At 43.0% G+C, this 23,848-nt stretch overlaps 1 protein-coding gene across 1 annotated transcript in view; it reads right to left on the reverse strand.

The window, feature by feature from the left end:
- Positions 1 to 510: 510 nt before the first annotated feature.
- The window catches only part of AMFR (autocrine motility factor receptor, E3 ubiquitin protein ligase), a 37,469-nt gene continuing 14,131 nt past the window's right edge, over positions 511 to 23,848 (reverse strand). Inside the window, exons 4-15 of the mRNA XM_015421388.1 lie at positions 21,981 to 22,145; positions 21,042 to 21,194; positions 17,251 to 17,291; positions 16,003 to 16,135; positions 14,055 to 14,188; positions 11,581 to 11,691; positions 8,556 to 8,746; positions 6,560 to 6,663; positions 5,484 to 5,618; positions 4,814 to 4,897; positions 2,813 to 2,997; positions 511 to 2,070 (exon numbers count right to left, since the gene is read on the reverse strand). Coding sequence (XP_015276874.1) covers positions 1,926 to 2,070; positions 2,813 to 2,997; positions 4,814 to 4,897; positions 5,484 to 5,618; positions 6,560 to 6,663; positions 8,556 to 8,746; positions 11,581 to 11,691; positions 14,055 to 14,188; positions 16,003 to 16,135; positions 17,251 to 17,291; positions 21,042 to 21,194; positions 21,981 to 22,145 — 1,581 coding nt within the window. The 3' untranslated portion in view covers positions 511 to 1,925. The remainder of the gene's footprint in view (positions 2,071 to 2,812; positions 2,998 to 4,813; positions 4,898 to 5,483; positions 5,619 to 6,559; positions 6,664 to 8,555; positions 8,747 to 11,580; positions 11,692 to 14,054; positions 14,189 to 16,002; positions 16,136 to 17,250; positions 17,292 to 21,041; positions 21,195 to 21,980; positions 22,146 to 23,848) is intronic.

The following is a 23,848-nucleotide window of genomic DNA, read 5'->3' on the forward strand; positions in this document are numbered from 1 at the left end:
CAACTGATCGGGTTTCTTTTCTGTCACCTTCCTAAGCAAAGCAGCAGGAGGGACTCCTTTACAGCTGTCATCTAGGGAGTGCAGGGCAAAAGGGGACAGTTGGGAGGGCTTTCCCTCTTGTACAGAATTAGGTGTCCTCTCTGATTTCGATCACCTCCATCTCCCCCCCCCCAACCAATCCATCCCAACCTCCAAGTTACTGAATGGCATTCCAAGTCAGATCTCCTCTCCTTCATAAACACTCCCTATTTTAAACCGTTTCCCCCTCCAGCCCTATACATTAATGCATACCTATCCCTGCCTATCTTCCATATCTACTTGCACACTCATTTCCAGCCACAAACCTGTACCCATCTTGTTTCTCAAATTTCCCCTCCTTCAGCCTTTTTTCTTATCCCCCCCCCCGTGTTCTTATCCCAACAGCCTTCCAGGATATTCATGGTGGGAGGGCCACACACACACACACACACGTTTTAGGAAAGACATTTCTGAAACGTTTTCCAACACTGACCGATAATTTTATTTCTTTTTTTTAAACAATAAAACAAAGAGCTGTGGCTCTGAGCAAAACTGAATCACAAAAGAAGAGTTGTCTTTTCAAGGTTTACTAACAGCATTGCAAAGTAAGGCTTCCCAAAAGGGGGTTTATCAAAATAAATTATCTTTGCCTAAATACTTACACAATTTATATATATTTGCCTTCAAATACCCTAAAAACCTGCAATAAAAAGGTATCCCCCCCCCCAGTAATTTCCTTTAACACCACTGGGCACCTTCTGAAGAACAGTGATATTCCTACTCCTCAAACACTTTGAATTACCCGACAGCCATTTACATAATCTAGAACCAGAGGCTTCCAACAGACCCACCAGAGCTTTGTAATACTATAGAGAAAAGTCTGACCACACCTACCCGAAAAATGTCTAGTAGCCCTCAACTGTCTCTAGTTTGCAAATCTGATTAAACTCACAAGCGTATTATTGCAAAATGCAAGATTTAAAAAAATAGATCCTTTTGCACCCTCCCATCCTCTGAAAAACCGCCGCCCCCTTTGAGGATGCTGGCTGCTCTGCAGACGGCCTTCCAGAACAGACTTCAACACTCTCATCGCTGTTGATCTGCTTTACTGACAGTGCTGAATTAAGCATTAAGCAGCCTCGTACTGTGATGAAATGCATAGGGGGACAAAAAACGGCCTCCTGCACAAGGCCTTCAGCAATGTTTTAAAAAAAGGAACACTGTCCATCTTGGAATCAAGAAGAGTTTAACACTTCATTTACCACCACGCTAAAACTTAAACTCAACATCATCCGCTCTAAAGGGGATGTCTTCCCCTGCAGAAGGCAGGATGGATTTGCTTCGTCTCTGCGCTCCAGTGCGTAGAAATGCCACCTTCATCTAAAGGGGTCTGGCAAAGACCTACATATCATTTTTTTAAAAAACTCATTGATGAGACGCACGACGGCTTGGCGGTGATGCCTGCTTGCCAAGGAGAGAATACTTTGTCAATACTTCTTTTCTCACTTATTCCACTTCCCTCTGGGAAGAGTTCAAGTGGAACGTAACTGGCAAGCAGCTGAATGGACATGGCACTCCTTCAGCTGACATCCCCTGCAACTTATGTTAAGCAGCAGTCCATGACCAAGGCTTTAAGGGCTGCCCCCCCCTTTTTTTGCAAAGGAGGCATAATTGTCACACTTTAAAAAAAACAACAACCAAAAGACCCCATAAAGGTTAATTTGTCAGCTGTTCAAACACTTATTAGATATCACATGCTTTGTACAGTGAAGATGCAGCCTGCTCACTCATCCTCAGCACAGCTAGCTGAGCTCTGAAGAGACCCTTCCCTCAGCAAACAGGGAGAGCGCAGGATGGTTTCGTGTCACTTGTATGGAAGAGAAGACACAGGACAGAACGGGGGAGTGTTAGGACGGGTGCTGCTTCTGAAGTCTTCGTTCCGCTGCGGCAGCCAACATTCTGCGGCGCAAGGTGATGGGGTCGGAATTAGCTCCTTCGGCCTGCTGGGGGATGTCGAAGGCCATCTCGTCTGAAGTTTTGTTGAGGTAACGCCTGGGAGGAGGATTATTATACAGGAGGTAAAGCCAAAATAGAACAAAAGCAGACCGACAACAACAGAAGGGTTCACTCTGGTGACAGAGGTTCTTGGCTTGTATTCAACACTTCCCCTTAAGAAGAGTCAAGATATATTTATGGCTGTATGCCCTTCCACATATGTAAAGAAAATTAAAATTTGAAATTCCAGGGCCATGAAATTCAAAGCCTGCCCCAGGAAAATGTGAACGCTGGAATCTACAATTAATTATGAAACGTACATGATTTGGTTAGTAATTTTTACTATTTTGCACAATTTATTCAGGTCCTGACAGCCAGAGAGCAGCTAGGAGCCACGCGGTGCTCAAAATCCCAGTCCTCAAGAACAGCACATGCTGCCTGCATTTCTGTACCATTACATTCTTTCTCTCACACTGCACAATGGACATTTATGTCCTTGTCCACAAGAGGGAGGCAAGTCACAGTGGCAGTCTAAGACATCACAGAGGACCAGAATGCTTCAAAGCAATTCACTAGATCTGAGACAGACACCGATGTAACCCAGGCAGTTGCTGGATTGGTGCTCCCCTGGCAAGAAAATACACTCTTGCTGCTGCTCATGGAGTTATGAAATAAACATTTCCTTTACCCCATACAGATAGGTCTGCACCTTTGAAAGATGATTGGAGGGGACTTTCAATTTATCAGAAAAACCTCAGCTACAATTTCTAAGAGAAAACAGGACATGAGAGATACACACCTGCGGGCTTGATGCAAAAGGTCTTCCTTCCTCTGCACTAACATCCGCTGCCTTTCATCAGCCGACTTAGAAAAACGGCTCCCTCTTACTTCAAAGTCTTCTGTCTCGGCCGAGTCTATTTCCATCTCATTGAACTCTGCCATTTCTTCCAGCTGTGAATTAAGTTCCAGAGGGACTCTCTCAGTCTGCCATGCAGAAGAAAATGAAGGGGGGGGGAGAGGAATTCACACACTTCTTCATAATCCTAGGTCTCTTAACAAGAAGAATTGTTGTTTACATGGTGCAGGGTGACCAGACACACACTTATCTTGGTCCTACCTGTATGAGGAAGCAAGAGCCCTCTTTAAAACCCCACATATCTGTCTTTCTGTTCTACCACTTGAGGTCACTGGATGTCCATGCATGGACATAAAGTTCTAAAAGCAGACAGTATCATACTAGGTTCAAACCTGCACTCAACTGGTGACCCTGGCCAATCACTGGATCTCTGCCTAACTTACCACACAAGATTTTTGCAAGGACAAAATGGGTGTGGGGTGGAGAATCATGTACAGCACTTTAAGCTCCTTGAATAATAGGCAAAATAGGAATGTAAAAATATATGATGTTCGGGAAGTATTGCTTCCCCAGATCATGTGGCCAATTCCAGTTTATCGGGGATACTGACTTTGCTCATTCAGACTTTTGCCTATTTCACACATGTAAACCCTGGATGGCGCAGGCTAACCTGATCTTGTCAGATCTCGGAAGCTAAGCAGGTTCAGTCTTGGTTAGTACTTGGATGGGAGACCACCAAGAAAGTCTGGGGTTGCTGTGCAGAGTCAGACAATGGCAAACCACCTCTGAACACCTCTTGCCTTGAAAACCCTACACGGTTGCCGTAAGTCGGCTGCAATTTGACAGCACTTTCTGCCACCATCCTGATTAAATATTATGTACACATGTGGTTAATCTAGTGGGTCAGACACACCCAATGAGTAAGAAGGTGCAATCTTGCTCCCCCTACTGTGTTGGTGTCAGCTATGCTGCCATGAAAGTTGGGGAGGTTGGTCTATTTCTTTCCTTTCAGGTTAATGGCTACTGCATTCCTTTCTGTGCTTTTTCTGCTGTGCGCCGAAACACTTATCTATACAGTTGTGCAGGAGGGTGTTGTAGTGTCTGGGATTTCATTAGGTGTTGTGGGAGAGTGTTCGTTCTCAGCTTCAGCTACCTAACGGTCTCTGAGCCTTAACCCGCACGCGGGAGGCCGCCTAATTGGCCAGTACTGGGGGGGGTGCATACGAGTACCCTATATCCTATTATGCCCATGGGGCCGCCGCCGTTCTTAACAGTGCCTATGTTTCTGCATCTATAGCTCTGCAATAAAAGTATAACCATTCCTGAATGCGTGTACTTCGTTGATGGCTGTGGGTTCTGACAGTTAGTCAATGACCATGAATAAAACTTATCTGCTCCCCCTACTGTAAACAAGGCAAAGCTCAGCAGAGTGTATTGTCCAAACTGGGCCAGTGTCACAGGGACAAATGGGTGCCCAGTAGCTGGAGAAGCAGGAAAGAAAAGTCCAGGTTCTGGCCTGTGGGATACCAACTGAGGAACAAGGATATTCTCAATTCTGCTTCATGGTGAAAGAAATTCCAGCTATTCACTGGAAGGGAAACACCCCCTTTAATAGTATCGCTGACATTTCTCGTTAATAGACCTAGGATCACAAAGAACTGTATTCTCTCTTCTGTCGATCCCTTGACCCTTCCTCCCTCGAAACATAACTTAAGAGTCGATGAGTCAGTCCCAGCAGAGACAATTACGCTCAAAAAGGCAGCCTGCTTACACCTTTTAGCCAGCAGTTGTCTGCAATGGCATCTTCGCAAACACATCAGCAACAAAGCGCAGGCTGGGTGTGCACCAGGAGACCTTTCTAGGACTTCAAGCTGCGATGCATGCTTGTTTAACTATCCCTTGACTATTAATTAATGTGCCCCCGTTCTTCTCTGCCACAGTTACCTGAGTAGCCTCTTCAGGATCCTCTTGATCAGGACTGAGCCTTTCCAAGGGACTATTCAATGCAGGTCTGATGCTCTCTGATCGCTGAAAGCGCAAACGGAACAGAGTGAATTGATGCAAAAATGAAACAAAAGCCCCACTACTAAAAAAGATAGCAACTTTAAAAACTGGTCCAACTATACATTATCTGGATTAGGTAAGATATCGATAAGTAAAATAAAAGTTTTATCAAGGATACTTTTCATTATGACTGCACCTCTAAAAGTAAGTGATTCCACATTACAAAAAATATGTTTAATAAATCCATTTGGAATAAAAAGAAGCCTAGAATACATAAGCAAGTAACACAGTCTTACTGCACTTTCCTATTGGTTCAATCAAGAAGCTATGAGAGACTGAACAGATTGGCTTACCATGTTCATTAAGTAGTTAGATTTCACTGGAAAGAAGGGATTAATTTGAGCAAGAATTAAATGCACTTTGATCTACACTATCAAAAACTTGGGATAAATTCCAAATTATATTAGAACTATGTAAAAATTCAGCATCGTTAATGTTGGAGATGAAAGCAGCAATGCAGTCACTGAAGTGGTTGGTACCAAAAGCGCACTGTCCATAAGCAAGTGCAGACTGGAAGTTTTGGGTACACTGCACATTATGTTTGACGCACCTGTGTTGGGAAAGGCACCTGGATACGGCCCTCTAAAATGTTGTCGGTGGTTATTTCAACAGACCGAGTCAGCTGCAGATCCTGCAGGATGAGGTGGTAAGGAACCTGAGGAAACATCTCCTGGATCTGATGTGCCTAGAAAAAGCAATGTTAATACCATTTGGCAGGGCTCTTTTTGTAGAAAAAGCCCAGCAGGAACTCATTAGCATAATAGGCCACACCCAACAGCAGGAACTCATTAGCATATTGGGCCACACCCCTGACAGCACAGCACAATAGGCCACACCCATATGTTACCAGAAGTGTGGTTATCCAGCCACACCCACCTTTGTCTTGTTATTCTGTTTACCTTGTTTGTTGTCAAAACCCAGGGCCTTTTTTTGTAGCAGGCCCTCCTTTGCATGCTAGGCCACACACCCCTAATGTAGCCAATCCTAATGAGTTTCTGCTGTTGGCCTGCCCAAAAATAGCCCTGCCATTTGGGACCTGAGCATGGCACATTAAAACTCCTCATCAGCATTTTTTTTGTAAGTAGCCATACCCTGAATCCCCAAATGCTCTGGCTTTCACCACTACAGCACAAAACATCTCTACCTGCAGACTCCCAGCAAACATTAATAGCAAGGTAAAAGCAGCAACAAGAGACGAATAAGAGGAGAGCTCCTTGACTTTCAGGCCACCAACTCCTCCCTTCAGGCCTCAAAATGGAGCATGCAGAGGGTGAATGTTTCCATGGCTAACCATGATTACTAGTCAGCTCCACTTCTTTCCTCCACAAGCAGTTGCCATGCGTTTTGAAAAAGGTGGGCCTTTACTGCAAGGTTTCTGTATTACGTGCCTTCCAACTACCTTCCAGATCCTTATTAAATATACATAACTTTGACTGCCCTCATTCATTCCTTGCTATAGTTACTTAGTCTTTTCCGTTCGTCTCTGTGCCTTCTAACCACTGTTGAAGTTTAGATCCTTGAAAAGAGCACTATCGGTGTTGCTGCCACTGCTACAGTTTTCCTCCCAAGCACAGGGACAGAACTCTGCAAATAAATAATAACCCAGAAGTATACAGCTGGACTTACCATAGCATTGAGCTGGGAGTTGCTTGCCTGTGCGATACCAAGGATATTGGTGGTATGCATCACCTCCACTGAAAAGCTGGGTAGCCAGCTAGCTATACGGGAGCCTGCAAGAAAGAAACCATTAAACATGCCTTTTGAGTAAATAATTCAGGTTTCACTTACAGTCATGTACATTTTAACAAAGTAGACCCCACCATAAGGGGCACAGAAGCAAACTAAAATGTACCCCACTTGCTGGAACTACTAGTGATTAAGGTATGATCGGGATGGGCAACATAAGAACTGTTCACAGATGGAAATGATGAAGTGTCAAAAGAAGAAAAGAACTGTTGCTTTATCAAAGGAAAACATAGAAATCTAATGTATCAGACAGGCTACATAATCCTGGCCATGGAAACTGAAATTCTGCAAGAATACAGACTATGCCGCTGGGAGCAGAAACCAGATCCCTCAGCTAACGTAAGAGCATTCACTGTTATTCAGCGTATCTACAAAAGCAACCACAAACAGGCTCAGCATTCTCATGAAGTGTGTCACTCCCAATCAGCACAAATACAGGCCAATGGTATATAAAGTAATTATCACAGGTCTGTCTTCCTGTAGCCATGTACATCGATTCCATTGATACTAACATATGTGGCCACTGGATCTAAGTTACAATTATGGCAAATAATCTAATAAGACATGCAAAGGCTCAGGTGATGTTCTTGCAGGTGCTATTACTACATTATTCAATACTAATTCCCCCCTCTTTTTTACATAATATCCCTCAAATATGAACAAAATCTGCTTTAGAAGATCTGCCCCTCCAACCATTACTACATTATTCAATACTAATTCCCCCCTCTTTTATACATAATATCCCTCAAATATGAACAAAATCTGCTTTAGAAGATCTGCCCCTCCAACCATTGTCATTGTTTAAACCATACTTTTCTCCCCTGTCTATATGGGGGTGAAGCACCATTCTGAGACTGTATTTTTAAGGATGTCTCACACTTGGGCAAAGGATAAGATCCTGGAAGCTCCATACTCTTCTTCACATAAACAGGATGCTCCATACATGACCTTCGCTCATCTGTTCTCTGAAGAGCGCTTCTGCTCTTTCCTGTTCTAACAGTTAACAGAACTGAACAACCAAACCTTTCTTAACTGAAATCAATGCTTCTTCAAAGGCGAGAAATTCCTTTAAGGACCCCTAAGTAGTAATGCTAGTCAATGCCCCTTTTAGCGGAAAATACCGATATAACAGCAGGTTTTGTGGACATCTCATTTATAAAAGAGGCAACTGTTTAGCTATTATGGGCTCCAAAAAGTGTGTGGGTAACACCTCAGACACCGGAGGATGGGTGAATACGATGTCCTAGTCTCATGGCAGGATTACAGATGGGGCTTCAATACCCAGGACAGCTCCCTGCCATTCCCTAAAAATGACAAAACTGGACTATGAAAAGTGCACAGTACATCTTGCCAACACACAACTGGGCCCGTTCAGAAAATCTAAGCAATTTAAAACAACAGCAACAACACACATACACGTGTGTGTGTGTGTGTGTGTGTACGCATTAATCAACATGCACTAATGGTCAGGAAGCTGCTAGTTTGAGGAGACCTACTTAAGTGTAGGAGGCAGCACATGCAGACTTCTCTTAGAAAAAGTGAGGGGATAATTTAAAGCAAGTTGACACAGCTGTCAAATGCTTTTTCTGACAAACCTCCAGGAGAACATCCTCATGCTGAAAGCTGGCTGCAAGGTTTATCTCTGTTGCACGTTAGCAGTTAAGCTGCACCTGAAGTTCTGCCTCATCACCATGTCACACAGAACAGAACGCTAACCCGTCTGGTGCAGGAAAACCCCCAACAAACTGGCATTTTTAAACAAAACACAAGAAGTGCCTGTTGCTAACTCCAGAAAGAAAGCTTGTCAACACAGGACCATTCGCCTGTCACTAAATGGTTTTAGTCAAGAAAACTGGCAAAAGGCAAAAAAGCCAACCGTCGAAGTGGAAGAAGTGATTATGCTGATTCAAGTGAGGTCTGCCTTCTGCCACTGCCACAGGAGCCAAATTTTCATCCAGGTTCTCTCTTTGGTGGTCCTCCCTGGCACGATGGTTATCGGTGATATTCAGAGACATTCTGCAGGTGGGGCAGGAAGTGTCTTGTTCTAACCAGGAGCGCAGACAGGAGCTGACAAACAGGGAAGGTGAAGTGAGCCTCTTAAACAAGAATGACAAAGTGCTCATCAGAAACTCAGCAGATTGTACAAGACATGCTTATTTCGATGTTTTCATCCTACTTTTCAAGTAAAGAAAACAATACAAAAGCAGCTAACAATAGAGAGCTACCCTACACCAATTAAAGCAGCAAGTTAAAACAAGTTTAACCGTAGCAGACATATTGATTTAAAAACATATCAGATGTTAAAATCAGCCAGGCCATGACATTCAGTAGGGCTCTAAAGACTTCCTAAATAGCCAGGTCTTTACTGCTCATCTAAATGAGAGCAGTGTTGGGAATGACTCGATTTATTGAGCAGGGCATTCACCACAGAAGAAGCCTGCCACCCACCATCAGTTTACTGCACCCAGAAGGTAAAGACAGCACTGAGCAAGTCCCCCCCACCCCACCCCACCCGGTATTGATTTAAGAGGCTGGAGAGAGACATATATCATAGGAGACAATCCCTGAGATGACATAGACCCAGACTGTTTGGGGATTTAAAGGTCAACTGGGCCCAGAAAGAATAAGCAACCATTGCAGTTGACACCACACTGGACTCATATGCCACTAGGAACTGTTCTAGCAATATTTTATCATCTTCATGTAACTGCTGAGAAGATGGGGAAAGGACCTATCCAAAAGTCACCCACAGTAAAATTTAAACATGAAGAAATTTCCCCACCCCAAAGGTACCATAAGAACATAAGAGACGCCAATGTTGGATCAGGCCAAAGGCCCATCCAGTCCAACACTCTGTCACACAGTGGCCAAAAATACCAGGTGCCATCAGGAGGTCCACCAGTGGGACCAGGGCATTAGAAGCCCTCCTACTGTTGACCCCCCACAAGCACCAAGAATACAGAGCATCACTTGCCTCAGAGTCCCTACCTATACCTTGTGGCTAATAGCCACTGATGGACCTCTGCTCCATATGCTTATCTAATTCCCTTTTGAAGCCGTCCATGCTTGTAGCCGCCACCACTTACTGTGGCAGTGAATTCCATGTGTTAATCATTCTTTGGGTGAAGAAGTACTTCCTTTTATCCGTTCTAACCTGACCGCTCAGCAATTTCATTGAGTGCCCACGAGTTCTTATATTGTGAGAAAGGGAGAAAAGTACCTCTTTCTCTACCTGCTCTATCCCATGCATAATCTTATAAACCTCAATCATGTCACCCCTCAGTCGTCATTTCTCCAAGCTAAAGAGCGCTTTAACTTTTCCTCATAGGGAGTGTTCCAACCCTTTTATCATTCGAGTTGCCCTTTTTTGCACTTTTTCCAAAGCTATAACATCCTTTTTAAGGTGTGGTGACCAGAACTGCACACAGTATTCCAAATGAGGTCGCACCATTGATTTATATAGGGGCATTATGATATTGGCTGATCTGTTTTCAATACCCTTCCTAATAATCCCCAGCATAGCATTAGCCTTTTTTATTGCAGTCACACACTGTCTCGACATTTTCGGTGAGGTATCTACTACAACTCCAAGATCTCTCTCCATTTATCATTTATCAATCTACCACAATCCAGTCTAGTCAAATGTACCACAAGCACGAAGCAAGAACCTAGTTTTAAACAACCTCCCCTAAAATTTAATTTTCTAAATATTTCAACCCTAGCACCAACCCATTTTTATTATTCATTCATAAAAATATTCTACACAATAGAGCTTTTATGGTAGATTCTGGAATGTAGAAAACAACTTTGTTTCCATATGTATTTTTTAACCCTGGTGTTATAACTTAAGACAATCATTCACTCTTGTTCTTCCTCTTCTACCCCTTTCTGCCCCCCAACCCTTCCCCCTTTCCTCCCTTTTCCCACCTTACCTACAACTCCCTCTTCCTTGCAACTCTTCCTTACAACTCTCCCTCTTATAATAAAATATCCTTAAGCAGGTGTAGCCAAAATAAAACAGTTAATACAGTTAATATTCAAATGCTAAAATACAGGACTCAAAGAGGACCTTCAGTCTAAAACTTAACGTAAATTCTATTTCTCTAGTTCCTGTTTCTATAATTAATTTAAATTAAACCCCATGATTAAATATCCTCAAATAGTTAAAATAATAGTTAAAAGAAAATAAAACAACTGGAAACAGTCACAAGTAGTTAAGAAAATAAAACTACTGGAAACAACTAAATTTAAATTATGGGAAGATAAAATTGATAAAATTATATGTGTTAAAAGGAGTAAAAATGAAAGCTTTAAAAGTTAATGTTAAATGGGATACAGCTCAACCTTAAATTGGGTTAATGTATTAATCCTATCTAATCCTAATTATGCATTAAAATAAAATCTCAGGCAACAAAACTGCCCTTCTCAAGGTCAGCATTATCAAAGCAGAAAAACAGAAGAAAAAAATAGTTTCTGCATCAGCCTTCCAAAATTAGCCATTCTAAGATGGAATCACAGAGACCACATAAGTTGCAGGCACCTTCTTCAAGACAGATACCAGACTGACCCCCAATTCTACACTCTAGTAAGCTGCCACCTAGGAATTTTATTTTTAAGACTAGGAAGGGCAAGATACTTAAAAGGTAGACACTGGCACTTTAACATTACAGTAATTTTTCCAGTCCTGGATAAGTGCACAGATATTTCTGTTTGCTGGGTTCCTGGGCACTGTCTAAACTGAATGGAACCAGGCCTCTACTGGCAACTGCTAACTCTGAGGAAAATCATCACTGTGTAAAGGAAAACAAAGATACAGTGATATGCTCCAACCCAGTTATTAGCTGCAGACAAATGAGAGTACACAGCTTATTCTATCCGGCTTTTGCTTCCCAGGTGCATACTTATGGAACAGGTGCCCACACGGGAGTTTACGTGCAGACTGCATGGAATCCCAGCAAATGGCACAGTCGTCGTTGTTGGCTGCTAGTTCCTCTGGCGTTGCCACTGCAAATCTACAATAGGAAAACAAAAGAACAGTCTGCCAACTCTTGCCCACATGCACACAGTCCAGCTAGATATGAACAAAGATTTCCCACCAAAACTCTACTTAGCGGATGCCATAGTGGATGCCATCTGAACTTAAATGCCTCCTTTTCACTCTTAAGAGGCTGGCAGCTGAAACACTATCAAGTATTTACTGTATTTACACTGGAATTATACTTGGAACTGGGATACTGGCTTAAAGTGGTTGGTTCAGTCAAGCACTGAACCAAGAGGTCTTGGAAAAGTCACCCAAGGCCAATTTACTATTTAGGAAAGCCTTCATTTCCACGAACAAGGTACGATTTCAATCTCTATGAGGAGTGGGCCAGAACCTCTTCTGGAAATTCCTTTATTCTGACTGTTATTCAGATGCATATATTGCCTTTCATTATTTTGTCCCTGGGGCTCTGGGCAAAAAAATCTGCTTATACTCAACAAACCCCTTTATCCACCCTTATTCTTACCCTTACAGGTAGGAAACTGTAGTGGAGTACTAGAAATCTAGCCTGCAAAAAGGAGAGCTACTGTGGCTAACCTAAAGATTTTAGCTATAGGAAATGGGTTGATCAATGGCTGACAGGAGGTGTGTGTAACATTGTAGACTATGGAAGAGAACAGCAGGATAAGGAACAGGCCGAGAAGAAGGAAATGAGACAGTAGTAAGGAGCAGGGGGAGGTGGATGGTGAACAGTAGAGGTCAACAAGGCTAAAAGATGGAAGGTATAGAGGACATCAGCAATCAGACAGGAGAACAAATATAAGAATCTTTTCTCTTATTTTACCTTTCAGTAAAGTCAGGTGACAGCAATTTCTGCTTTGTAAATGTGTGTGCATCACTAATCAAAAAATGAAACTGCCTGGAGGTATTTAATTTTTAAAGCTCACTCTTTTTCCAAAAGTAGAAGATCAAATGTTTCTTGGAGGAGGGAAGGCATCTAAAGAAACACTCACTATCCTCTATTATCATTAATATTACCAATATATCTAAATATCAACATGGCAAAATCTGTGGCAACTTAAATCCAGACAAGACAGATCTTTCTACAAAACTAAGAAAAGCCCCAGGTTTTCTTCTAAGGGAAGAAAAAATATATATCAGAGGCTTAAAAACCCAAAATTACAGAAGCAGTGCCTGTATCTTTAAGAAAAAAGGGTCACTGGAGTGGCCACTGTGACGGTTGCTAGACAACCGCAACAATATTGCCAACCTTTAAGCCTTGCTTTCTGCCTATAAAATGTGGGGGAAGGGAAAAGCCCTTTCCAGGGCTGCTTTGGCCTTTGAGGAAGGATTCATCGGGGCCGGGCCAGGGAGCAATCACTGGGCAACTTGATTTCACAAGGATTGCATGGCTCCCCCAGGAATGGCTGCTTCCTACTGTTCAACAGCAGACACTCCACAAAAGTCAGTGTAGTGTAGTGTAGTGGTTAGAGTTTTAGACTAGGATCTAGGAGAGTCAGGTAGCAATCCTAAGCAGTTCTACTCAGAATTCAGATCAATTTTATTCAGTGGGATTTACTCCTGGGAAAATGTTCTTACAACTGCAGCCTCAGGCTCAATCCCCATTTTGCCATGGATGCTTGGTGGGTAACCTTGAGCCAGTCACATATTCTCAGCCTAATTTAACTCACAGGGTTATTGGGAGGATAAAATGTAGAGAATAATGTAAGCTGATCTGGGTCCCCATTGTCAAGAAAGGCGGGGTATAAATAAATAATAAATATAACCAAAATTGAGGAGGGAGATAAAAAAATAGATTGGTGGGTGGGTGGGAAAGAGAAGGAAGCAGGAAAAGGTGAGTATATGGGGTGCCAGGAGGAAGAAATTAGAAAACAGTGTGGGGAAAGGGTATTAGGGAAAATGACACCTCCCCCCCAAAAAAAAATGTCATGGCAGGTTTGCCAACACACAACTGAGCCCAGCCTAGTGGCTGGCACGGCACACCTTGACCACAGTTTCCCGAGATAGAGGCTACCAAGGGGAGGAAAGGAGGGAAAGCTGAAGGCAGGTAGCAGATAGAGGTAGGTTGCTGATTGATGGGAAGAAGAGAAGGAAGCGGGAAAATGGGAGAAGCTGGGGGGCTTTCAGGGATGGGAAAGTGGTAGAGGGAAAAATGAGATGCCTCCCCATAGTGCTTGCGGGTCCCCCACCTGTTTATTTCTATTTACATGCCACTTTTTTTAACGATAAAAAGTAGCTGGATATCTGGATCAGCAAGTTTTGTTTCTTGGGGCTAGTTCAATTATGTAACTAGCATTAGGCAAGATTTTTTTTAAGCCTGTAAATCAGGACTCCGCCCACAATCATTATCCAACAGTCAATCCACTTGTTCACCTTGCCTCCATGTTCCCAACCACACGGAGATAGTTCTTGTGGCGACGAAGTCTACGCTGAACCTCATGGAACAGGTAACGCAGCTGCATAAAGATCACCAGGCTGGCCATCGACAACCAGATATTGCCAAACAGCTTGAAGAGAAGGACAGGAGAGCACATCATCTTCAGCTACGGTGGATCATGTCCCCACATTCCTTACCCAAACTGCAAAGTAGACGTTCCCTTATGGAACAAGCACGTCTCACTTGGAGGCTGCGAGGAAAACCAGTGTTCTGAAAGCTGCAAGCAAGGCACTCTCCTTTCCACGCTTCACAGAAACGAGGGGAAATTCCATACAAAGCAGCTTCCCAAAGGTGGCTCTGGGCTTCCAAGCAAGAGTGCTTTCTTTTCCTTCCCAGCACAAAACTAACAGCAGAAAAGCCCAACCCACAGGCTGCTTGTGTGGGTGGGGGGAGCCTTATCTGCATTACAATGTGCAAAGAGGCCTGCTTCATTCATGTTGGGGGGGGCAGGATGAAGAACATGGAGGTGTAAAGTGGGAATGCCGCTACAGACTGTGGGCTAGGGAGGGCAGAAAGGAGACTCAGGTGAATGGGGTAATAAATCCCTAAAATGTATTTGCAAGTCTTAGGTGGGTAAAAATAATTAATAAGGGAAAGAAGTGGTTTCTTGTTTCAGACTGGGGTTAAAGGTGAGCTTTGGGTCCATCCACCTCTTAGAGTATCATGTGTCTGGCTAAGTGTGTGGACTCTAATCCGGGAGACCTGGGTTTGATTCCCCACTCCTCCCCTTGCACCTGCTGGATGACCTTGGGCAAGCCATAGTTCTGGCCCAGCTGTTCTTGACAAAGAGCAGTTTCTGTCAGCGCTCTCTCAGCCCCACCTACCTCACCCAGTGTTCCCTCTAAGCTGCGTTAGTGTGAGCTAGCTCAGTTTTTTGGCCTCCAGCTCACAGATTTTTGTCTAAGCTCAGGAAGGATGGCTCCAGAGCAAACTAATTTATGCAGCAGCCAAATCACTCGCTCACAGTTTTAATGCCAGTAGCTCACAAAGTAGAATTTCTGCCCACAAGACTCCACGGCTTAGAGGGAACATTGCTCACAGGGTGTCTGTTGTGGGGAGGGAGAAGGAAAGGAGTTTATAAGCCGTTCTGAGACCCCCTTGGGTAGTGAAGGGCCATGGGGTATAAATCCAATCTCTTCTCTTCTTTTGGGCATCAAGACTTCTCTAACTTTCACAATCTATGTAGGGGGGCAGCGAACACATTTGTTGTTGCACTGCTACGAAAGTGAATAATGATAAAGCACTGGAACAGTGAACGGACCTGGAGTATTATTAAAATGTCCTTTCTGCCAGATCTACAGGGCAGCAGAATGTCATCTTAAAAACTGAAACAAGAAACACCTTGAAAGAACGTAAAGATCCTGCTACTTGCCTACGCCCCAGAGGACAAAAAAGTCTCTCATAAATTTCTGTTTGACATTACTCAAGTGCTTGTCAGTGTAACTGTCTTTTGTAATAAGTAATTAAGGCATCTGTAGCACTGTAACAAAGTATTTCTCATTTCAGAGGGTAGGCAAGTTATTCTGCAGTAGAATAGCCAGATTCAAGAATGTACCTAAAATATTTCTAGGGAGCCTCACATTGTGATGCAGTGAAGGACCATGTGCTTATGGGGTAAATATGCCAAAGCACTGCTTGCCAGTTTTTGCCAAAGTAGGCTTCAATGCCAAAATGCTTAGCTTCGAGAGCAGCTTGTCCCTCTTCTGCAGTGGGAACTACTAAGGCAAACACAGCAAGCAAAGATTCCCTTCCAAATGCTCCCACCCTTCAATTATGGGAAATGTACTAGACAGCAACACAGTGAACTGTGACTCTTCTACACAAGCCAATGCTGTTCTAGTCAACCTATGAGGTACAGGAGCCTGCAAAGTTAAAGCTGCATACCAGCATGTGAATGTGATGCATCAGATCCAGTGACAGAAGAGTTAACTCCATGATGAAATCGGTGTAATAAACATAGGTTCCTTTGCTTTCCCACGTGCCTTCATGGTTGAGATCCCAAAGATGAATGACATAACTAAGGGAAGAGGAGAAGAGAGCCATGTGTCACTGGAATAGCATTTTGCCAGTTTTACAAATAATAATGACAACAAGCTATTCCTAACACACTTCAGTACACATCTGTTCACCTGACTTCTATTACCAATTCTACATCAGTAGAAAAAAGCAAGAGTCCAGTAGCACCCTTAAGACTAACAAAATTTGTGTCAGGTATCAGTAATTCTACATCAGGTTATCTAAAACCCAGCATTTAATTACTTGAAACAATTTAGCCCATTTTTCTCACTGTACAGACCCCCCACAGACTTAAAAAACAACAGCAACAACAAAATTAACACAATAGATCTCAACAGAGCCAAACATACAGCATTAGGGAAAACACAGGCCCCTAGCAACCATCAGACCCACTAGTCACCCTCAAAGCCACTCTTGTAGAGCTCCACTTAGCACATGAAGCTGCCTTATACTGACTCAGAACATCAGTCCATCAAGATCAGTATTGTCTACTCAGACTGGAAGCAGCTTCCCAGGGTCTCAGGCAGAGGTCTTTCACATCACCTGCAACCTGATCCTTGTTAACTGCAGGTGCCAGGGACTGAACCTGGGACCTTCTGCATGCCAAGCAGATGCAGATGCTCTACAGTGAGCCAGGCTCCTCCCCGCATAACTTGCTGAAGGGCAAGAGGGAAAAAGTCCTCCTAGTTAATTCATGGAGGCCATCCTTTAATGCCAAGGCTGCTGTAGAGAAACTCCATGAGTGAGCACAGAAGATGTCACCTGCCTGCATGACAGAATGGTTCTGCTAGAATGCAAGCGAGAGATCCATCTCTCAAAAGCTCCAGGGCTTTGGTCCACACACCTTGCCCCTTAATCTAAGCTTTCCAGCTGTAAAAACCTGCATTTCTCTAGACACTTTCTTCCCAGGAAAGGCAAATCAAGTAAGGCTATAGATGGCATGCCTTGGGTCCAGTCGCAGGGCCTTTCCACTCAGCTTGCCTCCCTGCCAGGGATGGACTGTGAGGAAAAAAAGGGCCCCCGAAAAGGACCCCGTCTCCATCCCACCTCTGTCCAGCCCCCCTCCCAAAAGGAGAGCACCTCTTTCCCCACACCAAGCACCAGGTTTCAACTTACCGTAAAATCACATGAACAGTTCTCACAGTAACAAGCAGAGACTATATAAGGGAATAAAACAAAAACAAAAGAAAGAGGGAACTCTTAGAAGATATTTGAAACTTGTCTTAGAGATAGAGATTTTTTTAAAAAACTGTTTTCCCAAACTGGGGAGACCCAATACAGCAGGCAGGCTCTCTAGAGAGGCAGCAGAGAAAGCAAGCAAACAAAAATGCTTCTTACATTTGAGTCCTTTTACTATACTTCTTAGTACTCAAATACCTGTGTTTCCTATTGCTTTCTAATTTTCTATATATTCAGTGTTTTGAAAATGAATGAACAAAAATGTATTTATGAAAATGTATGAATATGTTGAACCATTGTTATACTACAGAGAAAATATCTGTTGGTGTATCCCACATTGCAATGCTATTAAATGATTACTTTCGGAAAAGCCAGTCCTACAACCTGACCAGATCCACACTCGTCTACTTCACCTGCTTCTCTGCTTCCTACGACTACATTGCCTTATGAACTGGCTTGTGACAGGATATAGGAGAGAGAAAGGGAGAAAGGCAAAAGCACAAGAAAGCTGGTGGGAGAGGCTCAGAGAGTTAAATGCGGCTCATGGGCCACTTGCTGATGAGTAAAGATTGAAAATATCGTTGGCTGAGACTTGATCAAGGAACTGAAATTGCGTTTCTAATGATGTTAAAAGTGGGAAGACCTGCAAGCACTTTGGAGGAAAGGGACGTCATGCAAAATCAACTCTGATCTAGAAGGTCTCTAGTTCAAATCTTGACTCTGCTGCAAACTCCCTAGATGGCCTTCAAAAAGCCACTCTTTCTGACCCTTGGCCCCTGCCACCCACAATATCAGGGCAATGGTACTGGCCTACTGTGCAAGTCAGCTGCAAAAGTAACAAGCTAATATATAGGGAAACACTATGAACAGTGAAAACCCATATAAGTGGTAATGATTATTATAAATCAAAATTAAAAACAGAAAATATAAAAATGCACAAAATTAATCTGGAAGTATCACTCATAAGTAACGGGCATCCTTTTCAATTTATTGCTAAAAACTGGTTACTTTAATCAACTATTCACACATTGTGCTAAGTACACACACAGCTCTGGGACAGAAAATTTTCCAGTGCTTAATTTTTCTGTAGAAAAATTTCCATTTCTAAATATTGTTTCATAAAGCTAACAATAATGAACTAATGTCACTGCCAATACAACATCAGGCAAGCTTGGCAGTTTCAAGTCTATAATTAACATTTTTTCAGGTGATTATCCCTAAGCAAATGTATGAGAAAGTATCAGTTATGTTCTATTGATTTGCCATGGGGGGGGGAGAGACAACAAATACATAATACAATCCAACCCTCCCCCCCAAAACCACAAAGCCAGAATTCTTGTTTGATCTCGGATTATAACTGAAACCAAGCCATTAAATAATTGTTTGCATAAGATCTATTTCATTTTTAGTGGTTTGGGTAACTGTGAAGTAGTCAATGGTACACAGCATCATTATAGTGAAATCGTTTAAGAGAGTGGTGGATTCATGGTAATCACTGCAGGCAGGAGTATGGCAACAACATGACAAAAATGAACAAACATGTAACAACAAAGGGCAACTTTAAACAAAGGCTGTGGTCACACTCTGTAGCATTAGCCACGCTACAGAGACGGAAGATAGGCGGATTTTCCGGGCGTGATCACAGCGCCACATCTGGGAAGCGTAGAGCTCCCATGGCGAACCAGAGGCTTCCCGTCAAAGATGCGGGGTAAAAAACTAGTACCTCCGAGGTACTGGTTTCCTGAAACCGCGGGGCAAGGGTGGGCACCTGATCGCGTTTCCGGTGGTAGGTCATGGCATCCGGCGCCCGCCCATGTCCCATCGCTAAAAGGTGTTTTTTTCCAAGTCTCCACGGGATGTGCACAAGCACTCAACGGCGCATGCGCACACTTCGTTTAAAAACAAACATCACAGCCACCTCCTCTTTTCCATACCCCCCCTTCCTGGCTTGGCCTGCTCGAGAGGAACTCTCTGCACCAGGCGGCAGAGGGGGAGGTGCAGGGGGTGTGTGGCGGGAGGGCAGCCTGACTGAAGCTCCTCCTGGAGGGGACCGGACAGAGGACACAGTTTGCATTCCTCTGCAGCCCTGGAAGGGGTTAAACCTGCGGAGCCTTTTGCTAGAGAGGCCGCTCCTTTGCCGCGCTGCAGGATTGTCCTGTGATCGGCACCTCCCCCCTAACCACGGGACCTCGACGGGACCTCTACAGGACAGCGCAGCCGCGTGTTATTTTGCTCCGGGGCAAACAGCCACGCTTCCCCCCCAGCATTTTCCTGCCCGTGTGACCGGGGCCAAAGTAAGGGAAGTACTGGATTAACTTGAAAGGAAGACAACATTATTCACCCCTTTTGGCTTTCTTAAAAAAGGGGGGGGGGGTTATCTTACAAATCCGCTGAGTGTGAGAGATGATTCACTGTGCACAAGAGGAGAGCTATGGAGAAAAAGAACCATCTCATTCACTAGCAGAGAGGAGTGGCAGTGAAAGTGATGCTGAGTTCGGCTAATGCTGCTTTTCAAGCCGCTTTGCATTTCAAGGGGCGAGAGGAGTCAGGTGGACCTGCTGGCTAGCTTTAGAAACTGCAACTTCTTACCTGGCAAATGGTGGCTTTGCTGCCCTAGCACTGACCCATGTTTCTGGTTCAAAATAGTACTCTACACCAGCTTTTGCTTCTTCCCCTGTGCTTCAAGGCCAGAGTTGGTGAGCCGTTTGGCTCTCCCCTCCCCTCAGGAGTGGAGAAACACAAAAAAACTGCTGGGTTTTAAAGCAATTTAGCACAACATACACTATAGCTGTTGTGAGTTTGTGGACATTTTAGACAGGGAAGAATAAGGCAAGAAGTTAACTTTAAACAGCTGATTTGGAGATATAACACCTTCTATTGGAGAAGTATGACTTCCTAGCCTACAAAAGCATTGTGAAGGGGGGGGGCAGTTTAACAGTACTTTCAAAAGGCTCTTGTCTTTTGTCTTTTAAAATTTGAAATAGTATGATCCAATACTACCTGTAAACAATTACAACACAAAGAGGCCCAAAACATGAAAGTTATCACTTTCTTCTGTAGTCTATATTGTTTATTGTGTACTGATTAAAACTTTGTTTATACTGCAATCTTTTTTTGTAGAAGTCATTTTAAATTCAGGGTCATCTATTCTTATGTACAGCCTTTTTTAGGGGGTGTCATCTTACATTCAGGGTCATTTTCCTTATATGTTAATACAGCACATGCTATACTGTCCTTACATTTTTATTGTTACTATTATTCAAATAAAAATTGTTTCCACATTAAACTTTGCATTTTAATGTAACATCTAAACCATACCTGATTTTTCCCCCACTCAGATATTCAGCTCACATATTTATTGAGACATAAATCAACATGGTTTATTTTAAAATGTTTAAAGATAAGACAAAATAAACATGATGAATCAGATCACATAGTATTCAGGGCACTGGAATGTTTTCTAGTTCGAGGGGTATGTGAAGGGGGAGACATACATCACTTTGTATATACAACAGAACGTTAACTCCTCACAGTTGCTGCTGCTTCCAGTGAAGGTGATTTACAATCTGTAGCACAATATTGCAAAAATCCCAATTTTTCTACAATAGGAAAATAATTTCTGATATATCCTGGCTAAATATTTTCAAAAATCAATACACAGAATGCTGTACAAATAAAGGAAGGCCAACCAAAAGACTGCATGAGCACCTTTTAATTGGAATACTCACCTCAGCTGCCATGAAAGATAATGTATGCATTCCATGGGTATAGCCAATAACGCCACACACGACTGCCAATCCACAGCAGGAAAGCAGCATAGCTACCAGCAGGGTCAGGACTCTGATGTGACTGTTCATTGGTGTAGTGGGAGAAAAAGAGAGCTGCAATATAAAAAATAAAGGGGGGGGGTAAGAAATGCACTTGCTGACTTTGAATATCAGACTATCAACTGGGCCAACTCAATGAGTATACCTAGGGCACAATTCCATGGCTTTTGGTCACAGAGATTAGCTACTTCAAGCACACTGGATCCCTTCAAGTGCAGGATCCTTCCATTTGGTTTCATCACTGGCTTATGTACATAACAAAACCAGCAGAAACTGTGTAATCTGACTTCCTGCACAGGGATGTTCCTATCTGCAAAGCACTTCCTTATTCCTGATACAATGTCGAAGTTCCATAACAGAAGCATGAGAAACAGGGAGCCAGCATGGTATAGCTCTTAGATCACTGAACTATGATCTGCAAGACATGGACTTGAAGCCCCACTTGTGGTTGTGAGGATAAAATGGAGGAAGGAAGAAGTGGCTTTGGGTTGCAACATGTAAATATCTTAAATAAATAAACAATGTGGAGCTCAAGTGAAAACTGAATGGGAGAACAAAAAGTGTGACGGGAGGGCCCAGGTTCCGAGTACAGCCTCCTCGTCTGCAGGTGCTATTTTTTTTCACCCCCAATAAACCAATCAGTAATTAAACCTAACCTGCATGCCCTTTTCTACCTCCACTGTTCATGCGAAGAGGTCCCAGTTTTTAATCAACTTCAAGTAAAATGACTGCAGACAACGTATTGTACTCTATCAGTTACTCCTTGATAAGAATGCAGACACTCCTTCCTAAAGGACATATATTTCCACCCAGCTCTAAGTGAACATCAAAAAAACTTACATATTCAAACCTGTCCTTGCAAAGCTGAACCATGAGGTGGAGAAACACAAGCCCAGAGAACCAAAGGCACCACATGACCACTTCTTCCACTGTTTGGACATTTAACACGCCGAAAATAAAGATAAACTTGTAGAAGATGAAATTCCAAAACTTATCCTTGAGATGCTGGGGAAAAAAGGTATTTGGAGTTATAAAACAGAGAAACTTTCACAAATGCAGTTTGTGGAACACAGATGTAATTGATTTTACAATTATTGCGATTAACAATTTCCTGCACTTTCTAGATGAAGAATTTGCCACGTCTGTAGCTTTATCATCATGGAACCATTGATTATTTGAATATAAAAATTCTTTATCAAGCAAGTAACAAAAGTTTCTGCAGATTGTATCATAAATGGATAGTGGAATCTGAAACAGAAATCAGGAGTATATTGGCAATCCACCAGGAACACTGTCGATAGAAACTCACACCAGTATCTGAGTTCTTGTCTACCTTTCATTTACTCCTATATGAATTGTGCCCCTTGCTTTAAATAGGCATACCTGAAAGGCTCAATTAGACAGACTTTCTGCTTATGCCAGCCACAGAAAAACCCCCACAGATTTAAAAGACAGAGGCATTTCTAGGAGCACACACTGACATTTGGTGGATATGCGTCACTTATTCAAGATTTATTCTAAAATTAGAATCAGCCTTTAAAGACATCTTGATGCCTTTGAAAAATCTTTAGAACTTAAAATCCCACAAACGTTTTTGCTCCCTGTAGGTTACAATTATATTTTTCATCAAGATTATCACAGTAACTATGACAGCTAGCCTGAAAGCTTAAAAAGTACAAGTGGGCTTCTCCTAATTCTAAAAAAATGTTTTGAGGGCTTACACAAGCTTCAGGTGGATATATGCTAAAAAGTCAGGAATGAGTGAGAAATTGGGCATTAGTTGCAGTAATCAGGACAGGGGTGTTGATTTGGATGGGGGACATTCTAATTTGAGGTTTGCTAGTATCTTAGGACCCATTTTGAACTGCAGATGCCAATTCAAGGCTATATAAGCAGCTGGCTCCTAAAGGCTGCTATCACTCATTCTACTCAATTAGTCTTAATTAGTAAGTAGTTAGCTTTTGCTCTTAGAAGCATCCTTCCTAAGAGGGAACCATGAAACTCTGTAAACCATGGAGTTATGAAGGTACCTCCCTAAGCAAAGTTGACTATGGTATGAGATGAGATGCAAAGCATTCTCTGGCTGATCAGTTAACACCCAGAGTCATCTAAATTCATCAACACAGCAAGTCAGAGCAATAAACGAGGACTGCTAAGTAACAATGATTTTCAGCAGACCTGGAGGATATTCCTGTCTTGGTCAGTCTTTAGACTACAGAGATAACAGTGCTCCTTCCCACGGTCTACTGCATATTTTCCTTTGAAAGGCTAACAGCAAAGGGAGATGGTTTTGATCAGTGAAGAAGTGGAGGTTGAAGGATTAAATCTCATCTCATCTTTCCTGCACAGTCCTGAGAGAAACTGAAGCTGCAGAGGCATACAATTTGCTTTGGATAGACCAGAAATACTCAGTTCCTCAGGGACCACATCTGGCGCTTTAACATGCCACTTGTGGCTCTTCATAGCACCCTTCTCCAATATGGCACCCACCCCATGTTTCAGGAAAGTGGACAAGGCCATGGCATGATAGGTCTTGGGGCTGCCACCTTGAAACACTACAGAGGCTGAAGGACAGGTAAGCAAGTCTTCCTGCACTGTGGATCAGGAATGGAAATAAAGACCCATCCTCTCCAATACAACTCCTAACATTCTTCACAGGCTCCATGTTCTCATCCCAGAACCCGGGCAGCTGTAGGGACAGGAGAACG

This window comes from Gekko japonicus, unplaced genomic scaffold (genome assembly GCF_001447785.1).
Source record: "Gekko japonicus isolate JY-2015 unplaced genomic scaffold, Gekko_japonicus_V1.1 scaffold674, whole genome shotgun sequence".
Taxonomy (NCBI): Eukaryota; Metazoa; Chordata; class Lepidosauria; order Squamata; family Gekkonidae; genus Gekko; species Gekko japonicus.